We start from the raw sequence: 26633 nt of genomic DNA, 5'->3' as shown, positions 1-26633 counted from the left end.
ATGAGTGACGTCCCTGACGCTGTGCAGAGGAGCCGCAGGAGACGTCACTCGTCACAGCCCACATGACCCGACGCATCACCTGAGCCTGCCGAGCGGGGCCAGGTAAGGAAATATGAAAAATAGGAAAAGCAGGAGGAGTCCGGGGCGGGCCCACAGGAGCCGCCGCTGGTCACTGTTTTAAAGTGGCCGCGGCCGGGCTATCGGGGGGCCCCGATCCGCTACTGAGCAGCCCGCAGGGATGTCCCAAATGTGACGGGGCCCCCTGCGGGCATGGGGCCCGGAGCAGGTGCTCCATGAGCGCCAATGATGATCCGGCCCTGCATGGTATACATTGCCACACTATTCTGCAGGTATGCCAACGTATACCACAGCATAAAGCCTTATGTTGTATTTCACAGCTCAGTGACAGTCAAACCGACACAGGTATTGTGTGGTATACTCAAGCCTGGGCTTATTTTGAACCAGTATATTGGGTATATGATATAATATAATGTGAAATAAAATAATTTGAAATAAAATAATGAATGTCCAGTAAATTGAAATTTAAAAATGTATTTGTACAACAATATTAATGTTTCCTGTGGTGTCCTTTGTAGGGTCCTTACATCAAACAGACCACGATGGGAATAATATAGTAAAAATGTATATATTATTCATACAATAAAATCAACATAAAATATAATAAATATGGTACCGGTACCCAATTGGCGAATTGTAAGTAGCGCTATAGGTGCATGCACAGAGGTCGTGCTGTGCTAGTAGAATACAATGTCTCACAATTTATGGTTGCTAGATATTAGCAACAATGTCTCTGTGTAGCGTGCCGGTAAGTGGCAGCGTGCCGGTAAGTGAATGCTAGGTAAAGTTATGTCTGTAGGAATAGTGCGCCCTGCGGCGCTGGAGACTCCTCGTATGTGTCCCACTTTACCCTGGCGGCACAGGGATAAAGAATAGTAAGTGGGATAATGAAAAGTCACTTTTTGTAATCCTCTGTATGTATGTGACTGCTGTGCTCTGCAGTGCTGGAGACCCCTCAATAGTGGACCACTAAACCCCCGCGGCACGGGGTCCACTATTAAGGTGCAACCATAAATTGTGACACACTGTATTCTACTAGCACAGCACGACCTCTGTGCATGCACCCATAGCGCTACTTACAATTCGCCAATTGGGTACCAGTACCATATTTATTATATTTTATGCAGATTTTATTGTATGAATAATATATATACATTTTTACTATACTATTCCCATTGTGGTCTGTCTGATGTAAGGGCCCTACAAAGGACATCACAGGAAACATTAATATTGTGTACAAATAAATTGTTTTAATTTCAATTTACTGGATATACATTATTTTATTTCACATTATATTATATCATATACCCAATATACTGGTTCAAAATAAGCCCAGGCTTGAGGAAAGTGTAGCCCCACTATTTATATGCTCGCAGGTTGTATGGGATTTTTTTCTCACATTAGTACTCGTCTGGCAGCATATACTATTGTCCCTATTGTTTGGTTGTAGCTACCTATAACTACACATTGTGTGGTATACGTTGGCATACCATTCTGTCAGTATGCCAACGTTTTCCAAAACGTAGGTTACTAGATTTAAACAAAACTTGTCCTTCACAATCTCTAGGGCCACCCATAAGCTGAATAAATGTGCTGATTTCTACAGGACCATTCGCCTATCCTATGTACACTATATACTTCCCTAGTGGCAAATATCAGGGGAAAGAAGGGTAGTGTATAGAGAGCTTAAAGGGGTATTCCAGGCCAAAACTTTTTTTTATATATATCAACTGGCTCCAGGAAAGTTAAACAGATTTGTAAATTACTTCTATTAAAAAAATCTTAATCCTTCCAATAGTTATTAGCTTCTGAAGTTGAGTTGTTGTTTTCTGTCTAACTGCTTTCTGATGACTCACGTCCCGGGAGCTGTGCAGTTCCTATGGGGATATTCTCCCATCATGCACAGCTCCTGGGACGTGACATCCTCATTGAGCAGTTAGACAGAAAACTTCAGAAGCTAATAACTATTGGAAGGATTAAGATTTTTTAACAGAAGTCATTTACAAATCTGTTTAACTTTCCGGAGCCAGTTGATATATAAAAAAAGGTTTTGCCTGGAATATCCCTTTAAACAAGCCTGATCCTTTGTTCCTGTGGGATGCAGGCCATTGCCATAGGTGTCTGTCTTCTCCCGACTGAATATTCATACATATTTAGCTTAGCTGTTTATGCATGTGAATTAGAGAATCAGGAAGGATAGATATCTAAAGTGGGTACGCAACTTGACTCCTGCCAATATGAACTTATATATATTCTAAATTACTTGGATTGCCTCAGATAACATCTTGCCATGTGTCCTCTTATGGACTTCGGGGTGGATTTAAAACATAATCTCTCATTTACATCCTTTCAGATCATGGCAGAAAGAGCAGTGGCCAATAATACCATCACCCGCTCTATGACCTTAGAGACAATCTCCCCTGAAGACTTACCTGTCCAAGGTATGTGATGTTGTATATTGCAATATTTTTGGTGTGACTATTCAACACCTTACAAGTCCATACTGGAAGATGCGTCATTCTAGAAGATGGCAAGATGGCTGGGTGTATTAAAAATTCACATGTGGGATGAGAAATATGACTCCACTGGCTGTTTTTAGCAAAATGCAGATGGATATGTCTAATGGGAGGCAAAATGCAGTATGAACGGAGCCTTACAGGTAGAGGGGAGTAACATAATGACTGCTGGATCACACCAAACAGGGGTTTGTAACTGGTCACCACAGATCTACATAACAGCAAAAAGCAAAAGAGCAAAAACAATAAAGAGAAAAAATTATAGCCTCTCTAGTATGTAGCCCAGAGCCCAATAACTAACAATACAAAATCATTTTTATTGAAGATCATCATTAAAAATACAATAAAAGATAGAGAGATGGAAACAACAATATCACTAGGGTGGTAATATTGAATCTAATGCAATAAAAATAGATTAAATATAAAAAATATAATCACAATCACAATAGCAAATGTATTCCCTGTAAATACTAAAATACAAAAGATTAAATAAACATTACAATATACAAGGTAAGGAGCAAAAATACCAGCAAACTAAAGGCCAAGACGATACAAACCTGCACAGTGAAAACCCCAACATACACGTCACCTACACTTTAAAAATCATACAAGGTGAGTGCTGGCCTCAGCTTGCGGACGGCATCGTCCAAATATAATAATCAATCATTTACTAGTATATTTCCTTTCTATTTCACACTTTTTGCCAGACATAGCTGCATATCATGAAAGGTAAAATAACTGTAATAATCTGTTAAATGACTAAAGCCGTGCAATGCACCATTATAGCCTGGTTTGGTTCTTTATTTTGTATTGCTGTATATGTGATGGATAACAATTTAAAGTGTCCTGTTGTTTTAGTTGATATTCTGGATACTGTGAGGGAGTCCATTCAGAAATATGAAGTGCTTATCCTTGGCAGCCTGCCCGTCTCAAAGCCAATGGGTGAGTAATTGTACACATTGTGCTGACACAACTACTGCAGACTGTTCTATACCACAGTAACCAGCAACATTACAAGAGACAGATATATTTATTTTACATTTCTTCTTACCCACACCACTGTGTTTGGCATCAGTATTTGTTTCCAATAAAAAGAGTGTAAATATGATTAAGGGGAATTAAGGCATTTTACAAGACGATCACATACATAGGAATTGCTTTGTAAATTCTCCAGTTGTCTACCCTTATGGTAGGGTCACACATAACGTATCAGCAGCGTATTTCAAGCTGTGGATGAATTGATGCCAGTCACTAGAGTGAGCTCTCTGATGCGGACAGGTAGCTCTGTAAGAAAAGGAGTTTGCTCTAATGACTTGCATCGGCACATCCACATCGTAAAATGTGCTGTGGATGCACTATGTGTGACACTACCCTTAAAGGGGTTTTTATAGCAAAAATTATTGATGGCCTATCCACAAGATTAGCAATCAATAGATTATCGGTGGGGTGCACTGATCAGCTGATCAACACAGCAGCGGCTGTGTACAGGAACCAGAAGACTTGGCACTACTTTGGTAATATTGGTGCTAGGTTACGGCAGAGTAGCTCCCATTGAAGTGAATTTGGGCTGCATGGCAGTAACCTGGTGCCAACACTACAAACAATGTATGGAAGAGAGGCTTTTGACTCCCGTACATTCTTTATCTCTGACACCGCTGCTGACCGGTGAGGGCCTGTGGATAGGCCAACGATAATTTGTGTAGGATTGGATAGAGTCACAGACCTGGAGCACTGAAAGTTCCTAAGGGCAAAGTGGCCACCATAATTCTTAAATGTAGTAAGTTTGGAACAACCAGAAGTCTTCCTAAAGCTGGCTGCTCCACCAAACAAAGTAATCGGGGGATAAAGGGCTTGGTTAAAGAGGTGACCAAGAACCCAATGGCTGAGCTGCAAAGGTCCTGTGTGCAGATGGGAGAAACTTCCAGAAGGTCAATCACTACTGCAGCACTTTACCAATTTTGGCTTCATGGCAGAATGGCTAGGAGAAAAAAGGATTCTCAGTAAAAGACACATCAAAGTCCACTTTGAGTCTACAAAAAAGCACCTAAAGGACTCTCTGACTGTGATTCTCTCATCTTATGAAACCATTTTGACCTCAATTCTAAACGTCATATCTGAAGGAAGCCAATCACTGCTCATCACCTGCCCAATACCATCCCTACAGAAAAACATCACCACATCCAGGGGTGTGAACCTTGTGGCATCATAACTGAGAAGACTGGAGGTGGAATCAGTGCCAAAGGTTCCTCAACTAACCATAGAGTAAAGGCTCGTTCACAAAGGCAGATTTGATTGCGAACTGGCAGCGTGTTTCCTGCTGCAGGTTTTCAATGGGAAGGGGCTTTCTGCAGGCAGATTTTCAGCAGCAAATATTCCACTGCTAAAAATCTGCAATCAAATCTGCCCGTGTGAACAAGCCCTTAGGGTACGTTTACACCTGCGCATTTTGCTGCAGATTTTCCTCCCCTAATTTTGCTACCCGTTGACTACAGTGGGTAGCAAAATCTGCTGTAGAAAATGTGCGGCAAAATATGCACATCTGAACGTACCCTAAAGGTTCAAAATACTTATGTCAATATTTTAGTTTTTCATTTTCAATAAATTACCAAAGATTTCTAACAGTCTGTTTTCACTTTGTTTTTAATACGTACTGATTTCAGAATAATGGGGGGTAAATTGTATATATATATTTTTTTTATTTTAGCACAAGGCTGTAAAATAACAAAAAGTGAGAAAAAAAAGTGCCTGAAGACTTTCTGAATATATTCTATATCTTCTGTGTTGACCACAGGGCTTCTATAATTTTTCTATAAAATGGTCATATAGAGAGCATCAGAAGGTGTGAGCACTCACTATACTCCACCTGAAGAAGAAGAATCAGTGCAGGGTCCTGTATACCATCTGTATACCATGTCTGACATCCTGCTCATTTGAAAGGCAGGTTGAAATAGTAGTAATATTCAGTGGTCCCTTAGGTTACAATATTTTATTTTTTTTGCAAAATGTTAAAATGTTTGGTAGAGGGGTCATTGCGACATTTTGGTACAAATCCTAATTTTACTTCAATGGATTACATTTTCAAAAAAAAAAAGAAAAGAAAGAAATAAAGAAAGAGACCATAACTAATAATGGGTTCCAATGTCTCCAAAATGTCATCCCAAAATAAGAAAAAAATAAGATTAAGATAAATTGACAAGATAACTTATAGAGATAAAGCCAGTCCTTACATAAAAAGATATAAGTAGAATGCAGACTGTTCTTCAGGATCCTGTACAGTATGCACAGTGTAGCAGAGATACAAAATGGAGCTATTCTTACCTGGTTTCCAAAGAAGAAGCTATTGCCGACACAGGTAAAAAGCAGTGCTGTCAAGTAATAGATAGAAGATTGGCACCACAATGATTGAAAGCACTTGCTGCGATTTGTAATGGCAGCAGGGGTGGACTGACAGGTCGGCAGACGGGCAGTGCCCAAGGGCCTGGGTCTGAGGGGGGCCTGCCCACGGCAGGACTTCTTGCTTCTCAAGATCAGGGAGCATGAAACTTGGATATATACAGACCTACAGCATGCATGCTTCCTGATCTTTTACCATCTAATGCAGGAGGAAAGCAAGGGGGGCATGTACCTAGGGGCAGATAGGACAGAAGGAGGGGGCATTATATTTTACTTAACTGCAGGACCTTTTCCCCTTCATGATCTGTGTAGAGTGTGCTTAAGGACCTGATTCGCATGACCCGCAGGTCCTTAAGCCTTACTGCACAGAGGAAGAAGTGAAATAAGAGGTGTGTGTGTGTCTGTGTGTGGTCACTATTCTGCTGTTACATCGTGTCTTAATCTCCTTCTAATCTGCACTCATTGTTCTGATGTTACTCCATACCTTATTCTTCAGTCACCACCAGAGCTGCACTCCCTATTCTGTTGTTACAACATATTGTAATATGGGGTGTGATGCAGGGCAGATAGTATTAACGCCTTGTATTCGTGACGCCAGGGCGTGGTTTATCCTCAAACGTATCCTGGGCTAGGCACTGGGGCAATAATGACTCTGACTCCATCGGTAGCTTTACTGAGGTTAGCCAGGTGGAAAAGTCTATACAGTTCAGCCAGGCCCACGGAGGTGACCAGTGACAGAGACCTTAAGGGCTTGCTGGGACTTGTAATAGATGGGGTCAATTTAATGCAGGCCACGTTGACTTGACAAGTGATGACTGTGACTGACATGACTTGTGACTGATGACTGACAAGACTGTGACTGTGGATTACTTGCAGGTTTGTAGCGTGTGGCTGCAGACTGGACTTGAGGCCTCCTATGACTCTGGACACACAGTTAGGCACGACTTGACTGGACCTCAGCAGGAAGCAAGAGAGAGAGCAGAGGCTTCACCCAGGGCTTTTATGGGGGAGGCTCTTGGGGGATCCCTTTGGTCACCCTTAAGTCACCTGGTCACTGATACCTCCTGGGTGACAATCACAGGACAACTCACATGGTAAACAGCTTTCTTCACACATTACACAGTATAATACATAATAAACATATTTGCATGGGGGACACTGAAGGGAGGCTGCCTGAGAGGGCAGCAAGGGTACGGGGTAACACCTCCCATACTGGGCCACCACAATATCTTATGCTCCCGTCACCTCCAGCGCCACATCCACAATTCTGCTCTTACAACATGTCTTATCCTCCGGTCACCTCCAGAGCTTAAGCCACTATTCTGCTCTTGCATCATATTTTATCCTCTTGTCACCTCCGGAACTGCAGCCACTATTCTGCTGTTTCATCATGTCTTATTCTCCAGAGCTGCAATCTCTTTTGTGCTCTTACACCATGTCTTATCCTCCAGTCACCTCCAGAGCTGCAGTCACTATTCTACTGTTACATCAGGTGCTTTTGCATCATAACTTATGCTCTAGTCACCGCCAGAGCCGTAGTCACTATTCTGCTGTTACATCATATCGTCACCTCCAGCGCTGCACTTCCTATTCTGCTTTTGCATCATATATTATACTCTAGTCACCTCCAGAGCTATAGTCACTATTCTGCTGTTACATCATTTCTTATCCTCCTGTTACCTCTACAGCTGCACTTACTATTCTGCTGTCTTATACTACAGTCACCTCCTGAGCTGCATTGGCTGTCTGGGGGTTATAGTAGTGGGACTGCTGTATTCACACTCCTCTCACTCTCAGACACGGGGTGGGTCTGTCCGCCCCAGGTGTCACCCGCTGGGTGGATGGATGCCATCTTACAATGCACAGCTTTGTAACTCGTAGGCTGTAAGTGTAAGTCTAACTCTACCATATAGGGGCATCACACTGATGGACACTTACAGCCTGTACTCACTGCTGTGCTGCTAACACTTACAGCCTGTACTCACTGCTGTGCTGCCTACACCTACAGCCTGTACTCACTGCTGTGCTGCTTACACTTACAGCCTATACTCACTGCTGTGCTGCCTACACTTACAGCCTGTACTCACTGCTGTGCTGCCTACACTTACAGCCTGTACTCACTGCTGTGCTGCCTACACTTACAGCCTGGACTCACTGCTGTGCTGCCTACACTTACAGCCTGTACTCACTGCTGTGCTGCCTACACTTACAGCCTGTACTCACTGCTGTGCTGCCTACACTTACAGCCTGTACTCACTGCCGTGCTGCCTACACTTACAGCCTGGACTCACTGCTGTGCTGATTACACTTACAGCCTGTACTCACTGCTGTGCTGCTTACACTTACAGCCTGTACTCACTGCTGTGCTGCTTACACTTACAGCCTGTACTCACTGCTGTGCTGCCTACACTTACAGCCTGTACTCACTGCTGTGCTGCCTACACTTACAGCCTGTACTCACTGCTGTGCTGCCTACACTTACAGCCTGGACTCACTGCTGTGCTGCCTACACTTACAGCCTGTACTCACTGCTGTGCTGCCTACACTTACAGCCTGTACTCACTGCTGTGCTGCCTACACTTACAGCCTGTACTCACTGCTGTGCTGCCTACACTTACAGCCTGTACTCACTGCTGTGCTGCCTACACTTACAGCCTGTACTCACTGCTGTGCTGCCTACACTTACAGCCTGTACTCACTGCTGTGCTGCCTACACTTACTGGGGGGAGGAGTCAGCACGGCCAAACTTCTGGTATTGGAGAATGCCTTCCTCTCTAGTGCTGAAAGCCTGGCTGTGCTGACTCCACCTCCCCTGTAAGTGTACGTCAGTGAGATAGGCAGCTCCAGCATTGCGATTCCCTTATGGCCCAACTAGCACTTCCCTGTCACTGTGAGATGTCCGCATGTACAGGCTGCCTAAGAGTGACAGGAGTGTGGATAGAGGAACCACAGTACTATCACCCCCAGCAGAAGAGGAATAGAAATAGATTATATTGTATGTTGGCAGGGTGTCTATAAAGGGTGGGCACAAGGGGGCCCCATGGACTTCTATTTCCCGGGGACCCCATGAGGTGTCAGTCTACCCCTGGTGTAAGCCAGCAGGAGACTTTTACACCCATAGACAAACGTGCTCAGTATAAATAGAGAGTCCAAAGGAACACTTACTGAGAAAAAAATAATCCACGGCACACAACTGTTCTTCATGCAGATAAAATCCTTATTTATTGGGCATTGCAGAACTGGAGCTACAGCATAGGCGCCTGTGCCTTATCTCCCGTTTTGCTTTCCTGCTATGCCAAATAAATAAAGATTTTATCTGCATGAAGAACAGATGTGTGCCGTGGATTTTTTCTTTTCAGTTAAAGCTGTGCTGTACTGCACTATACTGTAGGGCGGCGATACTAGACAGCAAATTAGTTAATGCACTTAATGCAATAATACAAAGGTTTTACCAGGGAAATTGCCCACTCTGAGTGCTCGGATGTTCTAGCCATTTACTTAAGCCACTGATCTGGACTGTTTCAAGTTACAGTGGTCCAGAAAAGACCATTGTATGTTGAGAATATTGTAACCTGAGGCCATTGTAACTTGAGGGATCACTGTATTCTGTTGTGTTGTAAGTTTGGGCTCATGGGCTACAATATACTGTTCTTAACTGTTACACATAGCATGTAAACCTTATATAATGTCTCTCTTATTCCCTCAGGAATGGATGTCTTAAATGATACAATAGAGAACATGGTCAGTACCACACTTAGGGAACAATGGACAGAAGCAGTTATTGAAGTGACTGATACAGTGGTGGCGGTACACCACAGAGAGGTAACGTATTCTTCCAAATATACAACACATGCCTGGATGTAATCTGTGCCACATCCTCATTGCAGCATTCTCCCTCTGAAGTCTTTGCAGTCACGTATGATCCATTTATATAACCTATAACCTATGTGGGTAAAGAAAAGGCAAAAAAAAAAAAAAAAAGAGTTTTATTAGTAATTATACTATTCAAATTTATTTAAATTTTTTTCCTCTAATCACACTGTCCCAGAAGCTAAAGTTGACAGAGCTGAGCTGCAATACCACAACCCATGGACAAGTGTGGCACTGTTTTTGTATTAAAGGGGTACTCCATTGGCCTGCGTTGGGAGGTAAATTTTCCGAACGCTATTTTCACGCTGTTTTCACGCCCCCTCCCATAGACTTGCATTGCAGGAGCGTGGTCATGACATCACGAGGGGCGGGGGCGACCCCCACAGCGCAAAAACAAAGTTTGGAACATATACTTCCCAACGCTGGCCAGTGGAGCACCCCTTTAAAGGGGTACTCCCCTGGAAAACATTTTTTTTTTTAAATCAACTGGTGCCAGAAAGTTAAACAGATTTGTAAATTACTTCTATAAAAAAAATCTTAATCCTTCCAGTACTTATCAGCTGCTGTATGATCCACAGGAAGTTCTTTTCATTTTGAATTTCCTTTCTGGCTGACCACAGTGCTCTCTGCTGACACCTCTGTCCATTTTAGGAACTGTCCAGAGCAGGATAGGTTTGCTATGGGGATTTGCTTGTACTCTGGCCAGTGCCTAAAATGGACAGAGGTGTCAGCAGAGAGCACTGTGGTCAGACAGAAAGGAAATTACAAAAAAAAAAGAACTTCCTCTGGGACATGCAACGCCTGATAAGTACTGGAAGGGTTAAGATTTTTTAATAGAAGTAACTTAAAAATCTGTTATACTTTCTGGCACCAGTTGATTTAAAAAAATAAATAAATAATGTTTTCCAGTGGAGCACCCCTTTAAAGACAGCATGATTTCTAAGCCTGGAAAAACCCTTTGAGATTAAATATATCCACATGTGTAAAAAAAATATTTTTTATGTGACTACATAACTAAAAAACAACTGAACAGAAAAAAATTTTAATGAATAAAAAAGCATTACTTGAATACGTTACTTGGCGGTAGGATCCTGTACTATTCTGTAGCTGCATGCTGTTACATTATTCAGGTCCTTACTTTACCTTTCTTTTGGACAGCAGTTCCTGGAATGGGAAGTGTCTTGAGTGGTGCAGTATTAGATTCATGGAAATGACTCAGCAGTCTAGAGATGTGTCTAATATAATTGCAAATACACTTCTCCTCCTTCCAAAGTCAGCTCCATTAGAAAAATTAATTGGGAATCCATTCAAAATTGTGGTGGAGGCTCGGTGGGGATGCAGCAGAAGACTGCAGGATAGTAGAATCACTAAAGAACATTAGGTCCAGTGGAGGTCACTTACCGATGCAGGAAAATGTACATGTACAATATAAAACGATTGACTCCTGACAGCTTTCTGGGCCCAGATTTATATGAGGGATGTTTTATGGATGCACTTCTAGCTAGTATGGAAGAACCAATTACATTTATGGCTGTTCCTGCATTATGCTACCATCTCAACACTGCTGGTTGGATTTTTTACCACGCTTGTAAGGTGGTCAACAATTTTTGCTTGGTTTAACATTAAAGTTGTGGCACAGTCATGGTAACCTTACAACTCTGCAACACGTCTATAGCCAATCCTCTGAAAGCATGTAATAAACAATTTTAAAGAGGTATTCCGGCTTTAGACATTTTATCCCCTATCCAAAGGATAGGGGATAAGGTGTCTGATCGCGGGGGGCCGCCGCTGGGACCCCCTGTGATCTCCCTGCAGCACCCGCATTATGTGCGGAGCTGCGTCTCCAGGCTCGGAGACTGGAAGTTTTTGGGCCTGGAGACGTGACGTGATGCCACGAGCCCCTTGTGACGTCACGTCGCGCCCCCTCCATTCATGGAGACATGAATGGAGGAGGCGCGACGTGACATCCCAAGGGGGGGGCGTGGCATTACGTCACGTCTCCAGTTCCGAAAACTTCCGGTTTCCGAGCCTGGAGATGCAGCTCCGCATATAATGCGGGTGCTGCAGGGGGTCCCAGCGACGGGCAACCCGCTATCAGACATCTTATCATAAAATGTCTAAAGCCTGAATACCCCTTTAACAACCCATTTAGGGCATTTTAATACGCGACATTTAATACTATGTTTAATTGTACGTAGGGCAAATGCACACAGCCATATTAAATGGTGACTGTCATTTCATCAAACTTTTGACATGTCATAGTGATAAGGTGAGGGTCCTGGTACCAAAGCTTCCACCAATTGCTAAAACAAAGAGGCAGAAGTAGTGGTGTCTCCAGAATTCAAGTTTTGGGGGGCACACTGGGGGCCAGGACAAAAGGAAGGGGGGCAATTAAGACAACGCTACATTTATATGCTGACTTTCTCCTTTAAAACCAGTAGATAAAGAGGAATATTATCACCATACATATTACCATTCTACTGTTACTGACCAAATCCTATATACTGAGAGTAATATTACCAATAATACCAGCATAGGAGGAGTATTATCACCATACATGTTACCATCGTACTGTTACTGACCAAATCCTGTATACTGAAACCAATATTACCAATAATACCAGTATACAAGGAGGATTATCATTATACATATTACCATCATATTGTTACTTACTAAATCCCGTATACTGAGAACAATATTACCAATAATACCAGTATACAAGGAGGAAATATTACCCCCATACAGTGACCATATAGTGGTAGATACCAGCTGTACACAGACTCTGTAGACCATATAAGTAATTACATACAGTTACATCAGGGGACATCTTCTCTGATAGTTGTCATTCCTTTTACTTCTCCATCCAGTCCATGACGATTTCTTCCAGCCACAACTCGTCTCCACAGAACCTGCCAGACAAACATTTTAGGCTACGCACTTTTCCAGCACCTATAGCGCTCCATACAGTAATAATAACCCCCTTGGTGTCTCATACAGTAAAGTGAATAGATATGTGGGTTGGGAAAAAGTAGGTAGGTCCCCCCCCCATTTAGTAGATAGTTTGCTCCATCAGAAAGACAGGTCCCTTCATGTGGTTTCCCACATTATGGAAGTGCCCTAAATAGATAGATGCTACCTGTAGGTAGGTTTCCGTGTAGATAGCTGCTTTCTGTAGGGATTATTCTCTGTAGGTGTCACGATGCCGGCTGGCAGGTAGTGGATCCTCTGTGCCAGAGAGGGATTGGCGTGGACCGTGCTAGAGGATCGGTTCTAAGTCACTACTGGTTTTCACCAGAGCCCGCCGCAAAGCGGGATGGTCTTGCTGCGGCGGTAGTGACCAGGTCGTATCCCCTAGCAACGGCTCAACCTCTCTGGCTGCTGAAGATAGGCGCGGTACAAGGGAGTAGACAGAAGCAAGGTCGGACGTAGCAGAAGGTCGGGGCAGGCAGCAAGGATCGTAGTCAGGGGCAACGGCAGAAGGTCTGGAATCACAGGCAAGGAACACACAAGGAACGCTTTCACTGGCACTAGGGCAACAAGATCCGGCGAGGGAGTGAAGGGGAAGTGAGGTGATATAGGGAAGTGCACAGGTGTAAACACTAATTGGAACCACTGCACCAATCAGCGGTGCAGTGGCCCTTTAAATCGCAAAGACCCGGCGCGCGCGCGCCCTAGGGAGCGGGGCCGCGCGCGCCGGGACAGAACTGACGGGGAGCGAGTAAGGTACGGGAGCCGGGGTGCGCATCGCGAGCGGGCGCTACCCGCATCGCGAATCGCATCCCGGCCGGAGGTAGTAACGCAGCGCCCCGGGTCCGTGGAACCGACCGGGGCGCTGCAGTGAGGGAAGTGTAGCGAGCGCTCCGGGGAGGAGCGGGGACCCGGAGCGCTCGGCGTAACAGTACCCCCCCCCTTGGGTCTCCCCCTCTTCTTGGGGCCTGAGAACCTGAGGATCAGACTTTTGTCCAGGATATTGTCCTCAGGTTCCCAGGACCTCTCTTCTGGACCACAACCCTCCCAATCCACTAAAAAAAAAGTTCTTCCCCTGACCTTTTTAGAGGCCAAAATCTCTTTGACAGAGAAGATGTCCGAGGAGCCGGAAACAGGAGTGGGAGGAACAGATTTAGGAGAAAAACGGTTGAGGATGAGAGGTTTAAGAAGAGAGACGTGAAAGGCATTAGGGATACGAAGAGAAGGAGGAAGAAGAAGTTTGTAAGAGACAGGATTAATTTGACACAAAACTTTAAAAGGACCAAGATAGCGTGGTCCCAACTTATAGCTCGGGACACGGAAACGGACATATTTAGCGGAGAGCCATACCTTGTCTCCAGGGGAAAAAATGGGAGGAGCTCTTCTTTTCTTATCTGCGAATCTCTTCATGCGAGAAGAAGCCTGTAAGAGAGAATTTTGGGTCTCTTTCCATATGGTGGAAAGATCACGAGAAATTTCATCCACAGCGGGCAGACCAGAGGGCAAGGGGGTAGGGAGGGGGGGAAGAGGGTGACGGCCGTACACCACGAAAAACGGAGATTTGGAGGAAGATTCAGAGATTCTGAAATTATACGAGAATTCGGCCCAAGGTAGAAGATCTGCCCAGTCATCCTGGCGGGAGGAAACAAAATGTCGTAAATAGTCACCCAAGATCTGGTTAATTCTCTCTACTTGTCCATTGGATTGAGGATGGTATGCAGAAGAAAAATTTAATTTAATCTTGAGTTGTTTACAGAGAGCCCTCCAGAATTTAGACACAAATTGGACGCCTCTATCCGAGACGATCTGTGTAGGCAACCCGTGAAGACGAAAAATGTGTACAAAAAATTGTTTAGCCAACTGAGGCGCTGAAGGAAGACCAGGAAGAGGGATGAAATGTGCCATTTTGGAGAATCGATCAACGACCACCCAAATAACAGTGTTGCCATGGGATGGGGGTAAGTCAGTAATAAAATCCATACCAATCAGAGACCAAGGTTGTTCGGGGACAGGTAGAGGATGAAGAAAACCAGCGGGCTTCTGGCGAGGAGTCTTATCCCGGGCACAGATAGTGCAGGCTCGCACAAAGTCCACCACATCAGTCTCTAGAGTCGGCCACCAATAGAAGCGAGAGATGAGTTGCACAGATTTCTTGATGCCCGCATGACCTGCGAGATGGGAGGAGTGACCCCATTTGAGGATCCCAAGGCGTTGGCGTGGAGAAACAAAGGTCTTTCCTGGAGGAGTTTGCCTGATGGAGGCTGGAGAAGTGGAAATCAGGCAGTCAGGAGGAATGATGTGTTGAGGAGAGAGTTCAATTTCAGAGGCATCTGAGGAACGAGAGAGAGCATCGGCCCTAATGTTTTTATCAGCAGGCCGAAAGTGAATTTCAAAATTAAATCGGGCAAAGAACAGAGACCACCTGGCCTGACGAGGATTCAGCCGTTGGGCAGACTGGAGGTAGGAGAGGTTCTTGTGATCGGTGTAAATAATAACTGGAAATCTTGATCCCTCCAGCAGATGCCTCCATTCCTCAAGTGCTAATTTAATGGCTAGAAGCTCTCGATCCCCGATGGAGTAGTTCCTCTCCGCCGGAGAGAAGGTCCTGGAAAAAAAACCACAAGTAACAGCATGCCCGGAAGAGTTTTTTTGTAGAAGGACAGCTCCAGCTCCCACTGAGGAGGCATCAACCTCCAATAGGAAGGGTTTAGATGGGTCAGGTCTGGAGAGCACGGGAGCCGAAGAAAAGGCAGACTTGAGTCGTTTAAAGGCGTCTTCCGCTTGAGGAGGCCAAGACTTGGGATCGGCATTTTTTTTTGTTAAAGCCACAATAGGAGCCACAATGGTAGAAAAATGTGGAATAAATTGCCTGTAATAATTGGCGAACCCCAAAAAACGTTGGATGGCACGGAGTCCGGAGGGGCGTGGCCAATCTAAGACGGCAGAGAGTTTATCTGGGTCCATTTGTAGTCCCTGGCCAGAGACCAAGTATCCTAGAAAAGGAAGAGATTGGCATTCAAACAGACATTTCTCTATTTTGGCATAGAGTTGATTATCACGAAGTCTCTGAAGAACCATACGGACATGCTGGCGGTGTTCTTCAAGATTGGCAGAAAAAATCAGGATATCGTCCAGATATACAACAACACAGGAGTATAGTAGATCACGAAAAATTTCATTAACAAAGTCTTGGAAGACGGCAGGGGCGTTGCATAGACCAAAGGGCATGACCAGATACTCAAAGTGTCCATCTCTGGTGTTAAATGCCGTTTTCCATTCATCCCCCTCTCTGATGCGGATGAGATTATAAGCACCTCTTAAGTCCAGTTTGGTAAAAATATGGGCACCTTGGAGACGATCAAAGAGTTCAGAGATGAGGGGTAGGGGGTAGCGGTTCTTAACCGTGATTTTATTAAGACCGCGGTAGTCAATGCAAGGACGTAGAGAGCCATCTTTTTTGGACACAAAGAAAAATCCGGCTCCGGCAGGAGAGGAGGATTTACGGATAAAGCCCTTTTTTAAATTTTCTTGGACGTATTCAGACATGGCAAGAGTCTCTGGGACGGACAGAGGATAGATTCTGCCCCGGGGTGGAGTAGTGCCCGGGAGGAGGTCAATGGGACAATCATAAGGCCTGTGAGGAGGTAGAGTCTCAGCTTGTTTTTTGCAAAAAACGTCCGCAAAGTCCATATAGGCCTTAGGGAGACCGGTTACATGAGGAAGCACAGGGACACGGCAAGGTTTACTGGGAACCGGTTTTAAGCAGTCCTTGGAACAAGAGGGCCCCCAACTCTTGATCTCCCCAGTGGACCAATCCAGGATTGGGGAATGGAGTTGAAGCCAGGGAAGTCCAAGAAGGATTTCAGAAGTGCAATTGGGGAGAACCAACAGTTCAATCCTCTCGTGATGAGATCCGATGCACATTAGAAGGGGCTCCGTGCGGAAACGTATAGTACAGTCCAATCTTTCATTGTTTACACAATTGATGTAGAGGGGTCTGGCGAGACTGGTCACCGGGATGTTGAACCTGTTGACGAGGGAGGCTAAGATGAAATTTCCTGCAGATCCAGAGTCCAAGAAGGCCACAGCAGAGAAGGAGAAGGCAGAGGCAGACATCCGCACAGGCACAGTAAGACGTGGAGAAGCAGAGTAGACATCAAGGACTGTCTCACCTTTGTGCGGAGTCAGCGGACGTCTTTCCAGGCGGGGAGGACGGATAGGACAATCCTTCAGGAAGTGTTCGGTACTAGCACAGTACAGGCAGAGATTCTCCATGCGGCGTCGTGTCCTCTCTTGGGGTGTCAGGCGAGACCGGTCGACCTGCATAGCCTCCACGGCGGGAGGCACAGGAACAGATTGCAGGGGACCAGAGGAGAGAGGAGCCGGGGAGAAGAAACGCCTCGTGCGAACAGAGTCCATATCCTGGCGGAGCTCCTGACGCCGTTCGGAAAAACGCATGTCAATGCGAGTGGCAAGATGGATGAGTTCATGTAGGTTAGCAGGGATTTCTCGTGCGGCCAGAACATCTTTAATGTTGCTGGATAGGCCTTTTTTAAAGGTCGCGCAGAGTGCCTCATTATTCCAGGATAATTCTGAAGCAAGGGTACGGAACTGTACGGCATACTCGCCAACGGAAGAATTACCCTGGACCAGGTTCAACAGGGCAGTCTCAGCAGAAGAGGCTCGGGCAGGTTCCTCAAAGACACTTCGAATTTCCGAGAAGAAGGAGTGTACAGAGGCAGTGACGGGGTCATTGCGGTCCCAGAGCGGTGTGGCCCAAGCCAGGGCTTTTCCAGACAGCAGGCTGACTACGAAAGCCACCTTAGACCTTTCAGTGGGGAACTGGTCCGACATCATCTCCAAGTGTAATGAACATTGGGAAAGAAAGCCACGGCAAAACTTAGAGTCCCCATCAAATTTATCCGGCAAGGATAGTCGTATTCCAGAAGCGGCCACTCGCTGCGGAGGAGGTACAGGAGCTGGCGGAGGAGATGATTGCTGGAGCTGTGGTAGTAACTGTTGTAGCATAACAGTCAGTTGAGACAGCTGTTGGCCTTGTTGCGCAATCTGTTGTGACTGCTGGGCGACCACCGTGGTGAGGTCAGCGACAACTGGCAGAGGAACTTCAGCGGGATCCATGGCCGGATCTACTGTCACGATGCCGGCTGGCAGGTAGTGGATCCTCTGTGCCAGAGAGGGATTGGCGTGGACCGTGCTAGAGGATCGGTTCTAAGTCACTACTGGTTTTCACCAGAGCCCGCCGCAAAGCGGGATGGTCTTGCTGCGGCGGTAGTGACCAGGTCGTATCCCCTAGCAACGGCTCAACCTCTCTGGCTGCTGAAGATAGGCGCGGTACAAGGGAGTAGACAGAAGCAAGGTCGGACGTAGCAGAAGGTCGGGGCAGGCAGCAAGGATCGTAGTCAGGGGCAACGGCAGAAGGTCTGGAATCACAGGCAAGGAACACACAAGGAACGCTTTCACTGGCACTAGGGCAACAAGATCCGGCGAGGGAGTGAAGGGGAAGTGAGGTGATATAGGGAAGTGCACAGGTGTAAACACTAATTGGAACCACTGCACCAATCAGCGGTGCAGTGGCCCTTTAAATCGCAAAGACCCGGCGCGCGCGCGCCCTAGGGAGCGGGGCCGCGCGCGCCGGGACAGAACTGACGGGGAGCGAGTAAGGTACGGGAGCCGGGGTGCGCATCGCGAGCGGGCGCTACCCGCATCGCGAATCGCATCCCGGCCGGAGGTAGTAACGCAGCGCCCCGGGTCCGTGGAACCGACCGGGGCGCTGCAGTGAGGGAAGTGTAGCGAGCGCTCCGGGGAGGAGCGGGGACCCGGAGCGCTCGGCGTAACAGTAGGTAGGTCCCATTGAAGATAGCAGCCCCCTGTATATAGTTGCAGTGCCCTGTATATAGTAGTAGCAACCCCCCATATATTGTAGTAGCAACCCCCCACATATAGTAATAGCAGCCCCCATTTAGGTAGTAAAAGCAGTAGCCTCTTTTAGGTAGTAAAATCAGTAACACCATTTAGGTGTCACGATGCCGGCTGGCAGGTAGTGGACCCTCTGTGCCAGAGAGGGATTGGCGTGGACCGTGCTAGTGGACCGGTTCTAAGCCACTACTGGTTTTCACCAGAGCCCGCCGCAAAGCGGGATGGTCTTGCTGCGGCGGTAGTGACCAGGTCGTATCCACTAGCAACGGCTCACCTCTCTGGCTGCTGAAGATAGACGCGGTACAAGGGAGTAGGCAGAAGCAAGGTCGGACGTAGCAGAAGGTCGGGGCAGGCAGCAAGGATCGTAGTCAGGGGCAACGGCAGAAGGTCTGGAACACAGGCTAGGAACACACAAGGAACGCTTTCACTGGCACAATGGCAACAAGATCCGGCAAGGGAGTGCAGGGGAAGTGAGGTGATATAGGAAGTGCACAGGTGAACACACTAATTGGAACCACTGCGCCAATCAGCGGCGCAGTGGCCCTTTAAATCGCAGAGACCCGGCGCGCGCGCGCCCTAGGGAGCGGGGCCGCGCGCGCCGGGACAGAACAGACGGAGAGCGAGTCAGGTACGGGAGCCGGGGTGCGCATCGCGAGCGGGCGCTACCCGCATCGCGAATCGCATCCCGGCTGGCAGCGGAATCGTAGCGCCCCGGGTCAGAGGATGTGACCGGAGCGCTGCAGCGGGGAGAGTGAAGCGAGCGCTCCGGGGAGGAGCGGGGACCCGGAGCGCTCGGCGTAACAGTACCCCCCCCCTTGGGTCTCCCCCTCTTCTTAGAGCCTGAGAACCTGAGGAGCAGACTTTTGTCTAGGATGTTGTCCTCAGGTTCCCAGGATCTCTCTTCAGGACCACAACCCTCCCAGTCCACTAAAAAAAAAGTTTTCCCTCTGACCTTTTTGGAAGCTAAGATCTCTTTGACAGAGAAGATGTCCGAGGAGCCGGAAACAGGAGTGGGAGGAACAGATTTGGGAGAAAAACGGTTGAGGATGAGTGGTTTGAGAAGAGAGACGTGAAAGGCATTAGGGATACGAAGAGAAGGAGGAAGAAGAAGTTTATAAGAGACAGGATTAATTTGACATAAAATTTTGAAAGGACCAAGATAGCGTGGTCCCAACTTGTAGCTAGGGACACGGAAGCGGACATATTTAGCGGAGAGCCATACCTTGTCTCCAGGGGAAAAAACGGGAGGAGCTCTTCTTTTCTTATCCGCGAACTTCTTCATGCGTGATGAAGCCTGTAGGAGAGAATTTTGGGTCTCTCTCCATATGATGGAAAGGTCACGAGAAATTTCATCCACAGCGGGCAGACCAGAGGGCAAGGGAGTAGGGAGGGGGGGAAGAGGGTGACGGCCGTACACCACGAAAAATGGGGATTTGGAGGAAGATTCAGAGACCCTGAAATTATACGAGAATTCGGCCCATGGGAGGAGATCTGCCCAGTCATCCTGGCGGGAGGAAACAAAATGTCGCAAATAATCACCCAAGATCTGGTTAATTCTTTCTACTTGTCCATTGGACTGGGGATGATATGCAGAAGAAAAATTTAATTTAATCTTGAGTTGTTTACAGAGAGCCCTCCAGAATTTAGACACGAATTGGACGCCTCTATCCGAGACAATCTGCGTAGGCAACCCGTGAAGACGAAAAATGTGTACAAAAAATTGTTTAGCCAACTGAGGCGCAGAAGGAAGACCAGGAAGAGGGATGAAATGTGCCATTTTGGAGAATCGATCAACGACCACCCAAATAACAGTGTTGCCACGGGAAGGGGGTAAATCAGTAATAAAATCCATACCAATCAGAGACCAAGGCTGTTCGGGGACAGGCAGAGGATGAAGAAAACCAGCGGGCTTCTGGCGAGGAGTCTTATCCCGGGCACAGATAGTGCAGGCTCGCACAAAGTCCACAACATCCGTCTCCAGAGTCGGCCACCAATAGAAGCGGGAGATGAGTTGCACAGATTTCTTGATGCCCGCATGACCTGCGAGATGGGAGGAGTGACCCCATTTGAGGATTCCGAGGCGTTGGCGTGGAGAAACAAAGGTCTTTCCTGGAGGAGTCTGCCTGATGGAGGCAGGAGAAGTGGAGATCAGGCAGTCAGGTGGAATGATGTGTTGCGGAGAGAGTTCAACTTCTGAGGCATCCGAGGAACGAGAGAGAGCATCGGCCCTAATGTTCTTATCGGCAGGACGAAAGTGAATCTCAAAATTAAATCGGGCAAAGAACAGAGACCACCGGGCCTGGCGAGGATTCAGCCGTTGGGCAGACTGGAGGTAGGAGAGGTTCTTGTGGTCGGTGTAGATAATAACAGGAAAACTTGATCCCTCCAGCAGATGCCTCCATTCCTCAAGTGCTAATTTAATGGCTAGAAGCTCTCGATCCCCGATGGAGTAGTTCCTCTCCGCTGGAGAGAAGGTCCTAGAGAAAAAACCACAAGTGACAGCATGCCCGGAAGAATTTTTTTGTAGAAGAACAGCTCCAGCTCCCACTGAGGAGGCATCAACCTCCAATAGGAAGGGTTTGGAAGGGTCAGGTCTGGAGAGGACGGGAGCCGAAGAAAAGGCAGACTTGAGTCGTTTAAAGGCGTCTTCTGCTTGAGGAGACCAGGACTTGGGATCAGCATTTTTTTTTGTTAAAGCCACGATAGGAGCCACAATGGTAGAAAAATGTGGAATAAATTGCCTGTAATAATTGGCGAACCCCAAAAAGCGTTGGATAGCACGGAGTCCGGAGGGGCGTGGCCAATCTAAGACGGCAGAGAGTTTGTCTGGATCCATCTGTAGTCCCTGGCCAGAGACCAAATATCCTAGAAAAGGAAGAGATTGGCATTCAAACAGACATTTCTCAATTTTGGCATAGAGTTGATTGTCACGAAGTCTCTGAAGAACCATACGGACATGCTGGCGGTGTTCTTCTAGATTGGCAGAAAAAATTAGGATATCGTCCAGATATACAACAACACAGGAGTATAACAAATCACGAAAAATTTCATTGACAAAGTCTTGGAAGACGGCAGGGGCGTTGCACAGACCAAAGGGCATGACCAGATACTCAAAGTGTCCATCTCTGGTGTTAAATGCCGTTTTCCACTCATCCCCCTCTCTGATGCGGATGAGGTTATAGGCGCCTCTTAAGTCCAATTTAGTAAAGATGCGGGCACCTTGGAGGCGATCAAAGAGTTCAGAGATGAGGGGTAAGGGGTAGCGGTTCTTAACCGTGATTTTATTAAGACCGCGGTAGTCAATGCAAGGACGTAGGGAGCCATCTTTTTTGGACACAAAGAAAAATCCGGCTCCGGCAGGAGAGGAGGATTTACGGATAAAGCCCTTTTTTAGATTCTCCTGGACGTATTCAGACATGGCAAGAGTCTCTGGGGCAGAGAGAGGATAAATTCTGCCCCGGGGTGGAGTAGTACCCGGGAGGAGGTCGATAGGACAATCATAAGGCCTGTGAGGAGGTAGAGTCTCAGCTTGTTTTTTGCAGAAAACATCCGCGAAGTCCATATAGGCCTTAGGGAGACCGGTTACTGGAGGAACCACAGAGTTACGGCAAGGGTTACTGGGAACCGGTTTTAGACAGTTCTTGGAACAAGAGGACCCCCAACTCTTGATCTCCCCAGTGGACCAATCCAGGGTTGGGGAATGAAGTTGAAGCCAGGGAAGTCCAAGGAGAATTTCCGAGGTGCAATTGGGGAGGACCAAAAGTTCAATCCTCTCGTGATGAGATCCGATGCTCATAAGAAGGGGCTCCGTGCGGAAACGTATGGTACAGTCCAATCTTTCATTATTTACACAATTGATGTAGAGGGGTCTGGCGAGACTGGTCACCGGGATGTTGAACCTGTTGACGAGAGAGGCCAAAATAAAATTTCCTGCAGATCCAGAGTCCAAGAAGGCCACAGTAGAGAAGGAGAAGGCAGAGGCAGACATCCGCACAGGCACAGTAAGACGTGGAGAAGCAGAGTAGACATCAAGGACTGTCTCACCTTTGTGCGGAGTCAGGGTACGTCTTTCCAGGCGGGGAGGACGGATAGGACAATCCCTCAGGAAGTGTTCGGTACTAGCACAGTACAGGCAGAGGTTCTCCATACGGCGTCGTGTCCTCTCTTGAGGTGTCAGGCGAGACCGGTCGACCTGCATAGCCTCCACGGCGGGAGGCACAGGAACAGATTGCAGGGGACCAGAGGAGAGAGGAGCCGAGGAGAAGAAACGCCTCGTGCGAACAGAGTCCATATCTTGGCGGAGTTCCTGACGCCTTTCGGAAAAACGCATGTCAATGCGAGTGGCTAGGTGAATAAGTTCATGTAGATTAGCAGGAATTTCTCGTGCGGCCAGAACATCTTTAATGTTGCTGGATAGGCCTTTTTTGAAGGTCGCGCAGAGGGCCTCATTATTCCAGGACAATTCTGAAGCAAGAGTACGGAATTGTACGGCATACTCGCCAACGGAAGAATTACCCTGGACCAGGTTCAACAGGGCAGTCTCAGCAGAAGAGGCTCGGGCAGGTTCCTCAAAGACACTTCGGATTTCCGAGAAGAAGGAGTGTACAGAGGCAGTGACGGGGTCATTGCGGTCCCAGAGCGGTGTGGCCCATGACAGGGCTTTTCCGGACAGAAGACTGACTACGAAAGCCACCTTAGACCTTTCAGTGGGAAACAGGTCCGACATCATCTCCAGATGCAGGGAACATTGGGAAAGAAAGCCACGGCAAAACTTAGAGTCCCCATCAAATTTATCCGGCAAGGATAGGCGTAGCCCAGGAGCGGCCACTCGCTGCGGAGGAGGTGCAGGAGCTGGCGGAGGAGATGACTGCTGAAGCTGTGGTAGTAGCTGTTGTAGCATAACGGTCAGTTGAGACAGCTGTTGGCCTTGTTGCGCTATCTGTTGTGACTGCTGGGCGACCACCGTGGTGAGGTCAGCGACAACTGGCAGAGGAACTTCAGCGGGATCCATGGCCGGATCTACTGTCACGATGCCGGCTGGCAGGTAGTGGACCCTCTGTGCCAGAGAGGGATTGGCGTGGACCGTGCTAGTGGACCGGTTCTAAGCCACTACTGGTTTTCACCAGAGCCCGCCGCAAAGCGGGATGGTCTTGCTGCGGCGGTAGTGACCAGGTCGTATCCACTAGCAACGGCTCACCTCTCTGGCTGCTGAAGATAGACGCGGTACAAGGGAGTAGGCAGAAGCAAGGTCGGACGTAGCAGAAGGTCGGGGCAGGCAGCAAGGATCGTAGTCAGGGGCAACGGCAGAAGGTCTGGAACACAGGCTAGGAACACACAAGGAACGCTTTCACTGGCACAATGGCAACAAGATCCGGCAAGGGAGTGCAGGGGAAGTGAGGTGATATAGGAAGTGCACAGGTGAACACACTAATTGGAACCACTGCGCCAATCAGCGGCGCAGTGGCCCTTTAAATCGCAGAGACCCGGCGCGCGCGCGCCCTAGGGAGCGGGGCCGCGCGCGCCGGGACAGAACAGACGGAGAGCGAGTCAGGTACGGGAGCCGGGGTGCGCATCGCGAGCGGGCGCTACCCGCATCGCGAATCGCATCCCGGCTGGCAGCGGAATCGTAGCGCCCCGGGTCAGAGGATGTGACCGGAGCGCTGCAGCGGGGAGAGTGAAGCGAGCGCTCCGGGGAGGAGCGGGGACCCGGAGCGCTCGGCGTAACATTAGGTAGTAAATGCAGAAGCCTCTTATAGGTAGTAAAAACAGTAGCCTCTTTTAGGTAGTAAAAGCAGTAACACCCTTTAGGGTTCACACTACGTAATTCCCGCGGGATTCCGTGAGCGGAATTCCGCAAACGGAATTAAGTGCTGTAAACATCAGTGTGACTGGGTTTCCGCGAGACCCGTTCACAATGCGGAATTTCATTGCCGCTGAAATCGTTCCTCACAAAGAAAGAACATGTTCAGTCTTTGCGCGGAAGTCTGCGAACACTGCATAGCTGTCAATGGTGACGCCGAAGTTATGTGGCAGCGGCCGCCGGAATGGAATCTCCGCTCGCAGAATTCCGCGAGCGAAGATTCCGTTCATAATCCATAGTGTGAACATACCCTTAGGTAGTTAAAACAGTAGCCTCTTTAGGTAGTAAAAGCAGTAACACCCTTTAGGTAGTAGTAGTAGTAGTAGTAGTAGTAGTAGTAGTAGTAGTAGCAGCAGCAGTAGCCCCCTTTAGGTAGTAAAAGCAGTAGCCCCCTTTAGGTAATAGTTGCAGTAGCCCCCTTTAGGCAGTAAAAGTAGTAACCCCCTATAGGTAGTAGTAGCAGCAGCAGGTGGTAGTAGCAATAGCCCCCTTTAGGTAGAAAAAGCAGTAGTCCCTTTTAGGTTGAAAAAGCAGTAGCCCCCTTTAGGAAGTAGTAGCAGTAGCCCCCTTTAGGTAGTAAAAGCATTAGCCCCTTTAGGTAGTAAGATCAGCAGCCCCTTAAAGTAGTAGTTGCAGTAGCTCCCTTTAGGTAAGTAGCCCCCTTTAGAAAAACAGTAGCCCCTTTAGGTAGTAGTATCAGTAGCCCCCTTTAAGTAAAAAAAAAAAAAAAAAAAAAACATACTCGCCAGGCTCCGGCACATCCATGGCCTCTTCTCTCTTCTTGATGATATCACTCATGTGTCGGAGTGCAGAGGAAGGGAGCTCGGGCCTCGTGTGGTTGCCGATGGCTCTTCGCTCTGTCAATAAGCCGAGGGCTGCCTATAACTATAGTATATAGTATATAGTTATAGTTTAATGTGTTTCAGACCAGCCAGGATGTCACTTATGCTGCAGCGCAGCCGCAGTGAGGCCGGTGAGTTTCACTGCCGCTGCATCGCGAGGTGACTGCAGGCTGGAGGGTCAACTTGTATAGAGGAATCTAAATGGGGGGAGGGCACAATGGGGGGCACAAAATAATGTTAGAGGGACCATGGCCCCCTTTGCCCCCCCCCCCCCTCCTTAGTGAAGCCCCTGGGCAGAAGCAGACAACTGAGTGCTGTGCCTCTTTGTCTCTGATTGGCTCTTCTTAGAGAATATAGAGAGTGGTGAAGAGACTGCATACATTTCTTATAGATCAAGCCACCACTTGCTCCGTTATCCAATGAGTGCCAAGCAAAGTTGATCAGCGCTTAGTTGAGTACTTCTGCTTAGGTTGAAAAAAAGAGTCCATCAAGTTCAACCTATTTCCCTACTGTGTTGATCCAGATTGAGGCAAAAAAAAAAAAATCCAATTGATGCCAATTTCCCCATAATTATTCCTCCCCCCCCCCCCCCGATTAATAAAGATTTTATGTGTAATGCTGGTTGTGTTGCAGTGCTTTTAGGGGAGAAACTAGTGTCTCACAAAGGCACCATACAGCTGCACATAGTGGGGAGATTTATCAAAACCTGTTTAGAGGAGAAGTTGCTGAGTTGCCCATAGCAACCAATCAGATCGCTTCTTTCATTTTTCAGAGGCCTTGTCAAATATGAAAGAAGCGATCTGATTGGTTGCTATGGGCAACTCAGCAACTGTTCCTCTGAACAGGTTTTGCTCAATCCCCCCCTGTACAGTGTATGCCTGCAAGTCCTTAAAGGAAAACTGTCAGATATTTTCTCCCACACTATCCACAGGTACTGAATAGTGCAGGAGACGCTGATTAAAAGGAGCCCTACCTTACCCGGATCCGCCCGGCCGTTCACCCGCAATTGTAGATTTATTCTATGCGTATATCTTGCTGTAACTGGCACGGGCGGGGCTTCTGCACTGACATCAGCGCCGCTTATGAATATTCATCCCCCCTCCCTCCAGCTCTCCCTCTGGAGGAAGGGGGGATGAATATTCATAAGCGGCGCTGAAGTCAGTGCCAGTT

The 26633-nt window shown here is 47.5% G+C and overlaps 1 protein-coding gene and 1 long non-coding RNA gene across 2 annotated transcripts in view; one reads left to right on the top strand and one right to left on the bottom strand.

The window, feature by feature from the left end:
- APBB3 (amyloid beta precursor protein binding family B member 3) overlaps positions 1-26633 on the top strand; it is a 129621-nt gene that overhangs the window by 80668 nt on the left and 22320 nt on the right. The window contains exons 8-10 of the mRNA XM_056516707.1: positions 2432-2519; positions 3453-3536; positions 9694-9809. Coding sequence (XP_056372682.1) covers positions 2432-2519; positions 3453-3536; positions 9694-9809 — 288 coding nt within the window. The remainder of the gene's footprint in view (positions 1-2431; positions 2520-3452; positions 3537-9693; positions 9810-26633) is intronic.
- The window catches only part of LOC130267261 (uncharacterized), a 54526-nt gene continuing 37688 nt past the window's right edge, over positions 9796-26633 (bottom strand). The window contains exon 3 of the long non-coding RNA XR_008843119.1: positions 9796-9930. This is a non-coding gene — a long non-coding RNA (uncharacterized LOC130267261). The remainder of the gene's footprint in view (positions 9931-26633) is intronic.

The sequence above is a fragment of the Hyla sarda genome, chromosome 4 (genome assembly GCF_029499605.1).
Source record: "Hyla sarda isolate aHylSar1 chromosome 4, aHylSar1.hap1, whole genome shotgun sequence".
Classification (NCBI taxonomy): domain Eukaryota; kingdom Metazoa; phylum Chordata; class Amphibia; order Anura; family Hylidae; genus Hyla; species Hyla sarda.
This window is presented reverse-complemented; position numbering and strand designations above follow the sequence as displayed.